At 52.0% G+C, this 14371-nt stretch overlaps 7 protein-coding genes across 7 annotated transcripts; 2 read left to right on the plus strand and 5 right to left on the minus strand.

The window, feature by feature from the left end:
- Nucleotides 1–1525: 1525 nt before the first annotated feature.
- On the plus strand, nucleotides 1526–1907 carry PV05_05978 (uncharacterized protein; the record flags this gene model as incomplete). The annotated part of the gene is made up of 2 exons (XM_013462558.1): nucleotides 1526–1703; nucleotides 1765–1907. 2 exons carry the CDS (start codon nucleotides 1526–1528, stop codon nucleotides 1905–1907), a joined length of 321 nt encoding a protein of 106 aa, XP_013318012.1.
- Nucleotides 1908–2043: 136 nt separating this feature from the next.
- Nucleotides 2044–2639, minus strand: PV05_05979 (uncharacterized protein; the record flags this gene model as incomplete). The annotated part of the gene is made up of 2 exons (XM_013462559.1): nucleotides 2044–2164; nucleotides 2236–2639. The coding sequence occupies 2 exons, from the start codon at nucleotides 2637–2639 to the stop codon at nucleotides 2044–2046; spliced, it is 525 nt and encodes a 174-aa protein (XP_013318013.1).
- A 265-nt stretch (nucleotides 2640–2904) lies between these two features.
- PV05_05980 (uncharacterized protein) lies at nucleotides 2905–4468 on the plus strand. Its single transcript, XM_013462560.1, has one exon. The coding sequence runs from the start codon at nucleotides 2957–2959 to the stop codon at nucleotides 3941–3943; it is 987 nt and encodes a 328-aa protein (XP_013318014.1). The 5' UTR covers nucleotides 2905–2956; the 3' UTR covers nucleotides 3944–4468.
- PV05_05981 (cysteine-tRNA ligase) lies at nucleotides 4019–6764 on the minus strand. The gene is made up of 2 exons (XM_013462561.1): nucleotides 6303–6764; nucleotides 4019–6251 (listed from the first exon to the last, which is right to left on the minus strand). Exons 1-2 carry the CDS (start codon nucleotides 6686–6688, stop codon nucleotides 4163–4165), a joined length of 2475 nt encoding a protein of 824 aa, XP_013318015.1. The 5' UTR covers nucleotides 6689–6764; the 3' UTR covers nucleotides 4019–4162.
- Nucleotides 6765–6939: 175 nt separating this feature from the next.
- Nucleotides 6940–8713, minus strand: PV05_05982 (uncharacterized protein; the record flags this gene model as incomplete). Its single annotated transcript, XM_013462562.1, has 2 exons — nucleotides 8251–8713; nucleotides 6940–8199 (listed from the first exon to the last, which is right to left on the minus strand). Exons 1-2 carry the CDS (start codon nucleotides 8692–8694, stop codon nucleotides 6940–6942), a joined length of 1704 nt encoding a protein of 567 aa, XP_013318016.1. The 5' UTR covers nucleotides 8695–8713.
- A 1051-nt stretch (nucleotides 8714–9764) lies between these two features.
- On the minus strand, nucleotides 9765–11602 carry PV05_05983 (uncharacterized protein). The gene is made up of 2 exons (XM_013462563.1): nucleotides 10949–11602; nucleotides 9765–10879 (listed from the first exon to the last, which is right to left on the minus strand). The coding sequence occupies exons 1-2, from the start codon at nucleotides 11202–11204 to the stop codon at nucleotides 10143–10145; spliced, it is 993 nt and encodes a 330-aa protein (XP_013318017.1). The 5' UTR covers nucleotides 11205–11602; the 3' UTR covers nucleotides 9765–10142.
- Nucleotides 11603–12011: 409 nt separating this feature from the next.
- Nucleotides 12012–13599, minus strand: PV05_05984 (uncharacterized protein; the record flags this gene model as incomplete). Its single annotated transcript, XM_013462564.1, has 1 exon — nucleotides 12012–13599. Exon 1 carries the CDS (start codon nucleotides 13476–13478, stop codon nucleotides 12012–12014), a length of 1467 nt encoding a protein of 488 aa, XP_013318018.1. The 5' UTR covers nucleotides 13479–13599.
- Between the last annotated feature and the right edge of the window lie 772 nt (nucleotides 13600–14371).

Raw genomic sequence — 14371 nt, forward strand, 5'->3', positions numbered from 1 at the left:
ATCTTACTCTTCAGCTGCAGTCATATACTATCTTGCGGCCAGTGCCCCTCGCCAGATCCTTGTCATGGCCCAGCAGATCCGAATCCTAAGTCTCATCAACACATTACTGCCCGTCCAGCTACGACAGAATCCTCTAGGCAAATTGGCCGAATTTTGATGGACTTGCTTGGGCAGCTGCAGGAAGGGAGAATGCACGGCAACGAACCTACACTACCGCATCGGCGGACCCATGTCAAGTGGAAGATGGACTGATCGTAGCCACCTCCTACGACGTAGCTCGACATCTTGACACGATTCGATGGACACCGATATCAATATATTCAACATTCCTGGATCCGTGAGCTATTCACGAACCATGAAAAACATCTACCGCACGAATCTCGTATTTAGACGAGGCCAAAACAACTCAAGCAAAACACTGCCTTTGATCTCGAGAGGGGTCAAGACTCAACATACAGCATCGAGGCTATCCACAATCGCAATTGATCGGTTCCTTCCAAATCGACGGAGTCCTCGTTACTAGCCTGGTTGTGATACTGGGCCAGAGTCAATAACGGAATTAACCATGCCGACGACTGCTCGTCGCTTGAATGAGTAGCGTTCAAAGCTGAGTCTCGCTTCCTGAAGCTTGGGTGACGGGCAGTCAAGCCTGTTTATTAGCGGTTATAGGTGATAGATCACAACCCTGTCTTGTGGTCGTGGTACCTGATGTCTCTTGCCTCAAGGACCGAACCGGTCTTCAATCCAGACAGTAAACTTGAAGGCCGACTGGCTCGTCCTTCCATTGGAATCTGCCAATGAATCTACATATAGAACGATCAAGACATATCCTGATCTCAAGTCCAAACCGTGCTTAACATGTTATTGCCATGGCCTATTCTCTTATCACGCATATAGAACTCCTGTAAGCAATGCTTCGTCGCGCGACACAAGGTCGTGAGCGGGGCGTCGGTGGTGACGGCGCGCAATTTCGAGCGGCGAGAGTTGGCCCGTCGCTTTCAGCACTCTGGGTGCGGACATACTTGCCGCGCCTTTTATCAATTCCGACACCTCTGCGTTGGGAGATAGTCGTACGATCGTTTACAGTTGTGCCATCGCTCGTCGGCGAATGTCATATCGCCTGAACGCACGTAGATTAGCTATACTGCAAAGATGACGATGGAAAAAGGTCGTATATGTAGGCTGGTTGTGTCAGCTCACTAAGCCTCGTCAGTATATGAAGACTGCATACATCCAACCTGCGTCTTCTAGATACTCGTTGAAAATCTGTTTCCAAGCCAGGAGTCTCAAAGCCAAAAGACCTTGCAAAAAGTGCTTCAATACCCCTTCTTTCGGCAGAACCACTTGATCCTCATAAATCCATCTCCTGCCTCCTACCTGCTGCCCCCTCCCCCTGGCTTGCTTCCATCGCTTGCTTCAGTTTCATCCAGAGCACACAACGGCCCTCCATCTCTTGTTCCCGGCCCTATCATCAACAGTACCCCGAGAAGGGCATACAGGCACATCAAGCGCCTCAACTGCCACCATGTCGGTCTCAGGCTTCTCCGTCCAGCATGACCCGGAAGTCCAAGCATACAACAAACTTCGCGCCACATACCTCGCCGCTGAGAAGGAGCGCAGACGAGACGAGAAGTCCCGGAAGCAGGAGGAGAAGAAGCTGCTAGAGTCGTTCAAGAAGGATCGAAGGATGAAATCACGGACCGGTACGTTTTGTTTCGCCCCCGAAATTGTCCGACTCACCCGGCGCTGATGGCTGGTCGGTAGGAAATCGAAATGTTGTCTCCAGGATTCTCCACCCGGTCGGGAAAGACAGAGACGAAAGACTGCTTCCGGAGGTGATGGGAGCGAAATCTGTTGATTCGGAAAGCGACTTGGACGAGGTATCACTGAAAGAGGCGTTGAGATGAAACATAACGAGTTGAGACGAGACGAGACGAGGTGAGATGGCATTCGCATCTGTCTGTACTTCCCGGCTCTCGTTTCACTCGATTCTGGGATTGTTGGCTTTTCGGTCTCGATTTCGGAGCGTTTCTGGCAAGCCGGTTATCCCCCAATCGGGCCACAGTTCTGATAGCCCCTGTATGAAGATAATCGTCCAGTTTGTTTCATCCGAGTGCGAAGGCCGGCCGTCGCCGGTTCTCCATCCCATGTTCGAAGTTGGCCTCTGCGCAAGTCCTCGACAAAGTATTTTCTCGGCACAGCCGCAGGTTGTAATAACGACATTCTCGTGGTTACCGTTCGAGGCTCCAAAGCTTCGCGTCGTCCACTCCGCCTCCACTCGCCGCCACGCCGCCCAGCCAACTTCCTCTGGCTTCGACGCGTAGACTCACTCCTTTGGCCGAGCACCACTGACTCAGGGCGGCAGTAACAGCGGATTCATCGTCTCTGGGTACTCTGATCCAGACATTGGGACCCTCGACCTTCAAGATATCGATGGCAATGGCCGTGCCGGTTAGGCCAAGATACTGCTGCAACGCCGCCGTCAGATAGGAGCGGGCTGTGATCTCGTCTAGAGATTGACTAGATTGTGGTGGTAGCGCCGCAAGTGACTGGATCGAGAGGTGGAAATATGCGTATGGCGGGTTGCGCAGGGTGAAGGATGTCGTGGTATCCCGCTGTGTCATTTTGCTGGTGGCCATTGTGAATCGAGCCAACTTTTCTCGGCTGGACAAGCGACTTGATCCGCTCCTATCTACCTGTAAGGCCAGACTGTCCTGGATTTAAAGCTCAGGTAACATTCTTATTATAGCATGACCGTTGGTGGATACTTGTAGTTACCTCGAAAAGAATAGTAGTCACAAGAATGAATTAAATGTTAGAAAAGACCGGGCCGTCACTCTTATTGGTCCACCGCCAACGCCACCTATTTGGTACACCTATTCATCCAATTCATACTCATACCCGTATATCAATTCAGCGACTATTCCGACCATATTCATCGTGTACTTGAACTCTGATGCTCTCCAGAGTCCGGCTTCTATCCCAGTGCCTGACGCCTCCCAAATCAATATCCCAACGACGGGCTCTGTGGCGAAGCACCATGTCCATCTCGTCCACCTCGACCTCAAAATTCACTCTCCCAGGCACCACGCCCAGCATTCCCATCACCCATCCGACATGCCTGACTCAAGACCAAATCTTGAATTTCCCAGCCTTCAAAACCTGGCTCGCCACCCTTCAACACTCCCTCTCCCTCCAAACAAGACAGTCCTCCCATCCTTTTCACAGCAGCCCCTACACCCTGCGATCCATCGACATCCAATCCGCCGACTTCTTCTCCGGCGGCCGACTAGGCTTCATCAAACTCCGCGCGACCGTCACCAATGACCAAGACGAACATCTCCCCGGCGCCGTCTTTATGCGCGGAGGTTCCGTGGCCATGCTAATCACCCTGTCGCCTTCTGACCCTGACCCTGACTCCGACTCACATTCGGCCGGAGAAGAATACGCCATCCTCACGCTCCAACCACGCATCGCCGCTGGCAGTCTCAACTTCATCGAAATCCCCGCCGGCATGCTCGACGACTCTGGCACATTCGCCGGCGCCGCGGCCATGGAGATCCACGAAGAAACCGGTCTCGAAATCCACAGTGACGAATTACTCGACATGACGCAACTTTCCATCCAATCTCGTGGGCATGAACAGGAACAGGACCAAGCCTCGCAAGGTACCGACGAAGTTGAACCACACCTTCAGAAAGCAATCTACCCGTCACCAGGGGGCAGCGACGAGTTCATTCCAATCTTCCTCGCCCGGAAGAGCGTGTCTCGGCGAAAGATTGACGAGCTCAAGGGGAAACTGACCGGCCTCAGAGACCATGGAGAGAAAATCAGATTGAAAATCGTGCCCTTAAATCAAGTGTGGAAGGCAGCCGCAAGGGACGGGAAGACATTGGCCGCGTTGGCGCTGTATCAGGGGTTGAAAGGGGAAGGAATGATCTGAATCATGTCTTCAACGCGTCGTAGAAGTGTTCGTCTGCACGTTGTGACAGCATGACGCTCACTAAACACAGATCAACGCTGCGACTGTTTCGGATGTATGCTACCTGTAATGTAGCTTTTCGGGGGGGCGTACCAACAAATCATCAGCATGCAGGACTTTTCGAATTGGATTGGGGGTATCTAATACAGTCCTAGAAGAAGCTGGGGGTCGCGAGCGATCCTACGACTGACTTGCCGACCCATTCTGCGTCACAGCCAGGTACTTCTCATGTGCCTTCCTCTGAGCATCCCACTCCTTCTTCAGCTTCTTGATCCGATTGGCAGACAATGCACCACTTTCCTTCGCCACCGTCGGCACGCCATCCTGGTCCCAGGCTGAATATTCGTTCGAATGCGGAGGCTTGAACATCTCGGTCGGACTGATTTTCCCTTTCTGCAACTTCTCCAGTGCTTCCTGTTCTCGCTTCTTCTTGGCCTCTTCCTTCGCAAGGGCCTTTTCTTCCCTCTCGCGCCGGACAGCCCTGAGTCCTTCAGTGACCGGCCGCACCAGTGCTGGGGCATTCTCGCGGTCCTCGAGATAGATGTCCAGTTGCCAAAGATCGACGTCTCGGACTCGATCGCAGAGAGCTAGGATCTGTTTGTTCAAATCACCACTTTCGGCAGGAGCTGTCACTTCAAGAGCATTCTTGCTGAACTGACTCAACGCACGTGCATATGAGGGCCTCGGTCTCCCGCTAGGAGGCGGCTCTTCCAGACCGGGCGATGTCGAGACAATCTGCTGGACCTTTTCTGGGGTGATGGACTTAGCTATTGCTGCTTGCCGGAGCTCATCCCGCATCGTGGCCAGCGTGTAGACATACTCCTTCGCAGCCTCGGGGATATCAATACCTTTCCAGCCTATTGTTTCTGTGTCCGCAGGCTCGCTACCGTTCAGACCGAAGATATTTACCAACCTGGTGACGAAACGCCCAGTATTTCGGTGGTCATCTGCGGTCAGATCGGATTTTTTGGCGCTGTTGTAGGCGTTGATGAGAGCTGAAATTGTGCTCATGGCAAGTGGAGTGTTGAAGGAATCGAGAAGGGCATCACGGACTTTTTCTTCTGCATCCGCTAGGGCGCTCGACATGATCGACCCGTGGTCATTGGTGGCCTTTGCAGTTTTGATGTTTTCAACGGCGTTAAGGAAAAAATTGTCCACCCTGTCCTCCCAGTTCCGACCTTCCACAACCATATCGTCGGTGATTTCTATACCATCTCTCCAGGTCCCCAGCAAGAAGATAATGCGAAGACTTCTTGCTGTCCATTCTTTCCGGACATGAATAGCTTCTCGAATGGTGGTGAAATTCTTTAGCGACTTGGACATTTTTGAGCCTTGGATCGACAGGTGGCCCATGTGAAGGAAGTAATTCACCCATTGACGATGGCTACCGTCGGCCCAGAATGCTTCACTCTGTGCCAATTCATTGTCGTGGTGGGGGAATGCCAGGTCGATGCCTCCAGAATGGATATCCATTTGACGTCCCAACTTCCCAGAGGCCATTGCCGAGCATTCAATGTGCCACCCAGGCCGTCCGGGACCCCATTGGCTGTCCCAGCTCGGCTCGCCAGGTTTCGAGGCCTTCCACAAGGCGAAGTCTGCCTCGGATCGCTTTACTCTTTCGTCTTTCTGCGAGAGAGCCCCCTCCCCGTCCGCTTGTAATTCTTTGTCATTCCTGTTCCAGGGTTCTAGCCTCGCATAAGGATAGCCAGCAGCCTCGAAAGCCTTGATGTCAAAGTATACGGAACCATCTGACGTCCGATATGCCATGTTGTTGTCCGCAATTTTCTTGACGAACTCCGCAATTTCCTTGCCGTTTTCAGTCACTCGAACCAGGTCGTCGGGGTCTAACACATTGAGATCGTGCATATCTTGGAAAAACCGGTTCTCGTATTCCTTTGTCAACTTTGTAAAAACAGCATAGTCGTCTCCTTGTATACTTTTACCGAATTGATCGTCGAGTACTAGGCACATGGGATCGTTGACGCGGTTGTAGAATTCATGCGGTGTCAGCATCTTCGGATCTTGCAGCAAGGCTTTGGCTGTGGAACGGGCCGTATTGATGTGCATCTTGACTTTTGCTTCCTTGTCTCCCGGTTTTGTGCCCGGCTCCAGACTCCCACCAGCGAGTACATCTCCATAAAAGTGTCCAACGACGCCATCGAACGTCTCCGGTGTCAGCAGAGTTTTCGGCCCTATTCGCTTCAGGTTCTTTTGGATGTAGTAGTGCCATGCTTGCCGCACGTCTTGCCGGACTCTTTCGTCAATGTATCTACTCTATGGGTCAGGCTCATCTCCTTCATTTATTGGGTTCTGGGTCTACCTGTGGTTCTTTTTGTATTCTTCATAGAGGTGTCTCTGCCTCCCTCTCAATATGATCTTGTCATCAACGTCGGTAATGTTCATAACGAATCGAACTTTGAAGTGGAAATAGTCTCGCAGAATGCGTCTGATGATATCGGTCGTGACATAGTTGCGAGCGTGGCCGAGATGGGCGTCGTCGTATACTGTAGGACCGCAGGCATACCAGGTAATGTGCTCAGGCTGAAGAGGGACGAATGGGACTTTGGAACGAGTCAAGGAGTTGTAGATTTTCAACTGCGGCTGATGCGTCGAGCCGGTGGGCTGCGACCAGGGCGGCTGCGACATTTTGAGTGGTTTGCAATACTTGGAAGCGGAAGTGCAGAAAGCACGTCTCAAATAGCTCATGAGACTGCTGATGTTGACTCATCGCATTGAGGCGCTGGGCATTTAAGAGTCAACTGCGCTGCAAGGGACAGTCGAGTGCCAAGCATAGCAAAGTGAGGCAGAGGGAAGGCTGACCGCGGAGTCAAGTCATAGGCGGGGATGGCGCCGTTAGGTTAAATCCTTTGGCTAGGCCGTCACGCAGCCTTATAAGCTGCTTACTACATGGCCAGGCTGGGAGTGAGTGTCCGTAGTTCGCCGTCATAAAAAGATCATCATTGTTTACTGCCAAAGGTCTTCCATGCTAAGCCGCTCCCCTTTTGTCGAGCAAGCCATTTGTAGGAGCACCATGCTATCCTGAATATGACCGCCCATGCGACGACTGCCAGCACAAAACTCCACCAACCTCGTTCAGGCTGATGGGTAACCACATCAGATTGACCGAGTACTTGGTCGTTTCGGTCCAATGCAACGACCCGGAACTGACTGTACTCGGACAGATTTGCTAGATCGAAAGCCTCCTCAAAACTGTCCTTGTCGACAATGTCGAGGTCGGTAAAAATCTCTCCCTCATCCGCACTCTTTGCGCCTTGCAACATCCAAGCAGATACCTCTGTGGCGCCATTCCAGCTGACATAAAGTATTTGATCCTCGATTTCTGCCGAGGGAGGATCTGTCGGACGGCCCACCCATTTCCGCCCCCTGAAGGCTCGGTACGACACCGCTCGATTCCATGGATGGTACAAGGGTGACCCAAAATGGTGCTCGCATAGTAATGTACCATTGGACAAAAATTCGCTGAACACCGGAGAATGCCCCCAACCAACGAAAACATGGTCACTGTCTGGAATTACCTGCATTGAGCCTTGTGATGGGGCCCGGGTCTGCTGCAGAGACACATAAGAGTGTAAAAGCTCTACTGTGCGGTTCGCGATGTCGAGTTGAAGCATCATACCGCGACTGTACGGCCCATCGACGTGCAGAGGGCCGGCCTCCTTGTTATCGAACAGACTCAAAATTCCCTCCTCCTCTGATACCCATCTAGCATCGTGCTGCCACTTGAAATCTAGTGCATCTCCTCCTGACAGGTCGGTGAATTGATTGCGTTGGCCTCCTAGTATCCACAGAATCTCTCCACCAGGGCTAATGCAGGTGACTGTATGCGTGTGTCGTGATGAAATTATGTAATTTCCTTGAGAATCTTTGTCGATGCTGTTGATGTGGAAGAAATCGAAGGGAATGCTGCGTATGTAACCGCCAAACGGGTTGGTCATGTACGATTCGGTGACATTGAAATGCTCGGACGCTCTCCACTCGAACAAAAGCTCGCCGGTAGCAATGTCGACTTCTTGGAAGCGACTGTCCAGGATCCAGCCATTTGACCGCTTTCCCAGCGACGACAAATCAGCTTTGGTCGTTGTGTAGACGGTGAGAAGAGCAGTATCCTCCTTGGTTATCTTGAATTCATGCAGGTCGCCTTGCGTGTCGTCGCCGACAGCTGAGACTTGGTGTGCCACGTTGTAAGAAGCATCTAGCTGAAATTCCGCCATGAGTCAATGATACTCGATCAGCGAAAGACCACTCACCAAATAATATACTCCTACGCCTTTAGTGCCCAGTTTCTTCCCCGACCAAAATGTCAAGTAATCCTGCCCTTTGTAGCGCTGTACTTGCAGATTCGTCGTCACGGCGTAATCCTGCGACTTCCAGACGAGTTCATTATCGGAATTGAGGATAGTTGGTCCTGTCGGGCCGGCTGAGTCGCCGCCGACCGTCAAGAAGACGAAGCCATTGTCGCAATCCGAGTGCGACCTTGCTGTGCTTACGCGTGGCACAACTAGGTCACTGGACACAAACGTCTGTAACGGGCAAGCACCGTACAACCCCCAATCATACAGTGTCGGATTCAACGAGGGAGAGAGCCAAACAAACAAAGGAATCGCAAAGTATGAGATGGACAGAAAGATAGCAAATGCGCTAGCCACAGCCACAGCAGCAACGCATAGGATTCGAACAACTGAGGGCTTCATATCAAAAAGTACGTTTCCCTCATGGCGGCGAAGTCCCAGAAGAGGACTTTATCACTGAAGATGGGAAGCCAAGGCGACTTGTATATGACGACAGTTACGTGTACAGTAGTGCAGGCGGAGCAGCACCAGGTGTATGGGAGGCCGAGGACCGCACGACCTATGGATCCAAGCCTCTCAAGTTGAGCCAAGAAGTCGACTCTATGCCGTACGATAGAGCGTTTCGTGCCGCGCAGCAAAAGGGGAGATCGAACCAGCAATTCATTCAATTTACTACCCGCGCTGGACCCAGTCATGGTCGAGATTCAGCCGCGTAATCGAGAGTAACCGAGACGGCGCGGGAGGTTCAGTCGAGGACGTGTGGACGTGGAACGTAGCACTCACCAACAAGGTCTTCTTTTCTTGCCTCCGGTGGACATCGTTCGACGAGTACCCAAGAGCTAGTGAATCAGGACGGCACCATGAAACCGTGTCCTATGGATGCGGCATGAGATGCGATGAACAACCAAGGCAAAAATCGCCATGCCAATGTTGGCCGAAATGAGAAAGGCGATTGGCGTCGTCTTCGCTCGGCTTGGCGGACCAGGATTGAGCGAGACTTGTGACGGCCACATGGAGAACATCTCCCTTAGGTGGGTAGGTGCTAGGTAAGATAGGGCAAAACCAGCGACGATGAGCTCGATCAGTCCTATCAATGCTCGCAACACCTGCCAACCGAGGCACCCCTAGCGGATCAGATAACGACTCCAGGTGTCAAGCTACCAGTGTGTCATTGAGACCGTCCACACTGTTTGACTGTCCCACACAAACCGGCCCATCTTGTCTGGGACTCGGGACCTATCCCCGTACTTCATGAAGATTGGTGGGCACGGTGGGCTATCTTTTTCTGTCTTGAGGCCCGTGTTGCGAAAAGCTGCGCCTCAAATCAACAGCCAAAGATCGCCTCAAGCCTTCTTCGCTGAAGCACCGACAGCATCACGGCATAATTTTTCTGTCTACGCGAGTGGCGAGATACTAGTAACGTGCCGATCATCAAGGCACCCGTGTCTGTGCAAAATCAAGGCACATGTTGACGCAATTCCACCAATCTAGTTGTTCGAACCACGGAATGCTAGAGCTATATCTGACTAGGCACCATATTATTATCAGTGATACACCACACTTCTCGGAGTTCTGCCATTCAAGCTCCACAGCCACGTGCCGTGCTTGCCGCAGTACATACTACTATGTATGTAATACTCTGCTCAAGACTAATACAAAGCTGGATAAATTATTGATTCAACCCAATTCAAAGCCAAGGTCGGCCGGCGAAGCGTACCAGCATGCCCTAGCACCGCTCAAACAAGGACTTGCAAATAAGATAATCGTCATGCGCACAACCACAGAATGCAGATGGCGTTTTGCGCCCTGGATGGTTCGTATCAATATTGATAACGGTCTTCAGGATCGACTTAAACCGCCTCTTGCATTGATTTCCCTTTTGCCAGAGTGCTGAAAGGTCCCTTGTCGGCATTCTTGGAGAACTTTTGCTCCTTGCGTCGGATCCCAAGGTAGGGCAGGTAATATCCTGGATGGAAGACAAGGAAGATTGCAGCCACCAGGAACATCAACGCTGAATCGAAGCAGTAGAAGAACCACTCATGGTTGGTAAGGTAGTTGTACGTTCCCATCGCGTACTCGATGAAGCGCAACAATGTTCGAACAAGAATCAACAGGTTGGCCACGTTGACCACGTTCAGGAAGAGCTGCCAGTTCCGTTCTTTCGGCAGAGGGACATCTCGGAGTTGTTTTCTCAGCAGAATGTTGAGTCGAATGCTTGCAAAGACGAAGAACCCAAATGTCGCCAACTGCAGTGCCAGTCCCACCAGCACTATGTTTTTGCCCCTATTGGCTTTGTCTTTGGAGTTTGCTGCCGCAACCATGGATCCTCCAATAACTTGGACAAAGAAGCTGAGGATGTCGAAGCCCACAAAAACAGGTGTGACTCGTCTGGGGGGCACCCAAAGATGCCTGACGGTCTGGAACTCTTTCGGAACAACCCAAATCGTGACGCGACCAAAAGACATGTAGCAGGCGGCCGCCATGACCGCTGGGGCAACGAGGATCATGACGGTCTGTACGATGAAGATGTTTCTGCTGTCAAGGTTCTTGATGGACACCGCTCGGGAAATGTACCCGACCAATTCCACTAACACGTCGTCAGATTAATCAAGGCGACAGACGCTGCGCAGGTCACATGCAGCGAGGGGATACTTACTGATGACAGCAAAATTCATGACCCACCAGAACCATGCTCGATGTCGGAAGAATTGGAAGAGGTTGACCGCTGTGGCTATGCCAAAGAGCACGACGAAGATGATCGCAGCCGCGAACGAAGGGGGGTAGTTGTATCTGCCTTCAGTCTGGTATTCTTGGAGAGTCTTGCCTCCAGGCAAGCCCGTAGCACTGGCACGGGCTACCAAGCTGGCAATATTAGCGACAGCATGTTCGACGCTGTCAGTGAAGGCCGCCATCGTGGTGAGTGAATCGAGGACGATGAGAAGAAAGGCAAATAGAGGATCGAGCAGATGCGCCAAACTGCGCAGTGAGACAGGGCACGAAGAGTTGGGGTCGAAAAAGCTGTTGCCTGCAGGTGGTGGTAACAGGGCAATATCTTATATCTCGAGACAGTCAATCATTTCGCTGAGACCATCTAGCCTAAGACCAGCAGAATGGGCTTGAGAACCGTCTCCGGGCGCGTATTTGCCGCCTATACATGTCGTATCCGCCTCGCATGGATTACGATCTTGAGCATCGTCAATTTGTTGGGTTACCGAACAGCAGCGAGCACAAGCACGAGCATTTTGCCCATGTGCATGATGATCCATTCATCAATAAACTTGAAACCAGGCCTAGTAGTTCGCAACAGCTTCTGAATCGAGTTTAGCGATCTTTGATAAGGCCATTATCGAGTGGCACTGCTCGCAATCGGGGCGCACGGCCACCGATTAAATTGGCTGTTTCGGGTTGCTAGAGCACCGAGTGGGAGCCTATGCAGATGAGTTGGCAGGGCACTCAAAAGAGGGAGTACCCCATACGCCGTATCCGTACGGAGTACTCTGCTGTTGATTCTCTCCTCAGGTGGTCTGATCGCGATTCTCGGGCGACTCACGTGTCAGGCTGGACGCTCAAGATTCCGAACCTCAACGTCAGCCTTGCGCGACCGCGATTTCGCTACCAGACGTTGTTTCAGAGTAGACGTGTGCCAGAATATTACGGCGACTTGCGATTTTAAGCTCTGCATAATGCGGCGGCGTGAATCAGTGCAGTGATGCCACCCTTCACTCAGCCGGCGCATCCTCGATGGCAACAGCTGCCTCCTGGGGCGCGACCTTCGGCTCATCCTTGACTCCATTCGCACCCTTTGCTCTTTGCTTCGCCTCTTTCTTCAGCTGACGCTGGCTTTTTGGCCCGGAAGATGCAATCTTAACATGCTTCGACCACTTAGCCGCCGCAACAGCTTCGTCCTCCTCCGTCCACGCCCTTGGGAGCACCGCAAAGACCAGGTACGACGTGTGTGTCTTCAGCTCTGGCTCCGTTCTGTGTATCAGCTTGCCTCCATCGAAAGGTAACTTCGAGGTATTATCGGCAGACTGATGGGCACCTTTCGCCGTTTTGTCGGGCTCCAAATTGCCAGCATGGAAGTCCTTTGCACGTCGCTCCACCTCTCGAAGTTTTGAGACTGCTTGGTCGACATCAGCAGCGAACAGATTCACGCCCCGCATTCCCTCATATTGCAGGCCAGAATATTCCCGCCGGATGTCGATACGTTTGGGTTGAACCTCGACCATCTCGATATCCAACCAATCGTAGCTTCGCAAAGCTGTTACGGTGCGTTGAACCTGCTCTATACAGGGACTAAACGTGCAGATGTGCACGGCAGATTGAGGATCAAGCGCAGAAGGCGTGCCATCTTCGGTACCGCGCGTCAAATGTGGCAGAGCTTCCCATGGTGCGGGCAAATCCAAGAAGATCGCGTTAGCTCGTGGCGACGTCGTCTCTTGACTGATCTCATCCTCAAGCAGAAACCCGTTCTGATAGACATCCCTGTGCGTTGCGCGAACGATGGTCTCTAACCCGTGTTCTGCCATCTCGGCCTTGACTTTTCTGTGCCGCTCTGCGTGGTATTCATATGAGAACACCTTGCCCATGGACTCTGAATCTTGCTGCGGAGAGTCATCCTTCTCCGCAGGAGCGTGTTGTGGATAGCCATTAAAAACAGCCCGAGCTGCGGCGTGGGTGAAGCTGCCACTACCACTGCCGGCCTCTATCAATCTTGAGCCTGGCCGTGCTCTAATGCGGTGCAGAATATAGCTGTAGTCAGGGGTATACACAACTTGCGTTCGATGAGGTAGGCTTGTGGTCCAATTCTCGGGTGTAGGTGGCACAACATGCACGAAGCCCGAACTCGCCACGACAACATCTTTCGCGACCGTACCATCCTCGTTCTCATGCTTCTCTAGCGTCTCAGCCTTTCGCTTCTTCGACCTCTGACTGTTGCGTCCTCTGGAACCGGTGTCGACCTTGCTTGCACGGATTTGACTGCCCCATGGCGCACCTATTATGGTGGAATGTGGGTAGGAACCGAAGCGAGTGTTTGTGACAACGCCCTCAGCATAGCCTTCATGTTCTGCGTTGATGGCCTGGGTCGCGAGTATGACCGGGAGAGACTGTTCGCGTCTGAGGTGCAAAGAGGCCAAGTCGTGTTCTTTGGTCACCGAGCCCGGTGAAAGGAATGTAGAGACCATCCTGGGGGATTTTCGAGTTCCGTGCGAGCTGACCTGATCGTGTTTTGTCTTGCGTTATAGGCTGGTAGCCCCAGATTGCTAGTATGCCACAAGCAGCCAGCTCGGTCTACCTTAATGATCGGATTTTGACGTTCGTGACCCCTCTCGGATGCTACTCGTAAAGCATCGAAAATATTTGAGAACATGGACAGAAATTCGATGGATGACTAAGCAAAGCATCTGGACTGAAATTCCTTGGCAGCGAACTTCATGCGTTAAGGTATTCTACAACAAGCCCTTGCTACAAGTCTTGCCTTGTTGGTGTTACTCTGAGTTGCTTGCAATAAGCGTTCCAGCGCTAGTCAAACTACTCTGGGGCTGAGAAACTATCGATCAGCACATTGATCCATCATCGCTGGTCATGCCTAAGTAGGGAACTCGATTGCGACTAATACCATTTTCTCCTGGTGCCAGCTGGCCAACTCGAGTTATCTTCAGGAATGTTCGAACCACGCCCTCCCAGCAAACAAGTAGCTGGTGACCGTTGGCAGGTAGCCTTTCCGCTCCGCGCTTTATCTTATACCATCAACACCAACATGTTACATCCGAGGCTGCAAATAGTGCAACCGCGCTAGCCCTGACGTGGGCCACGGCTCCAAGCGTGCCCAAATATCGTTGTACACCATGATATCGTGCTTCAAACGAGATTGGCCGATCGCCAATGTATGAATCATACTCGCTAGTAGCTGTGTATTCGCCGTCAAGCTCTTTCAAGGTAAGGTAAGGTAGGCACGTGGGTAAGATAGTCGGGAAATTTATTGCTAAGCTAGTGTCCACTTTTCAACCTCTCCGGAGCTCTACAGGCCTATCACATCGGCTCTGGGAGCTACGGCATATATATTAAAATGTTTGAT

The sequence above is a fragment of the Exophiala xenobiotica genome, assembly GCF_000835505.1.
Source record: "Exophiala xenobiotica strain CBS 118157 unplaced genomic scaffold supercont1.3, whole genome shotgun sequence".
NCBI lineage: Eukaryota > Fungi > Ascomycota > Eurotiomycetes > Chaetothyriales > Herpotrichiellaceae > Exophiala > Exophiala xenobiotica.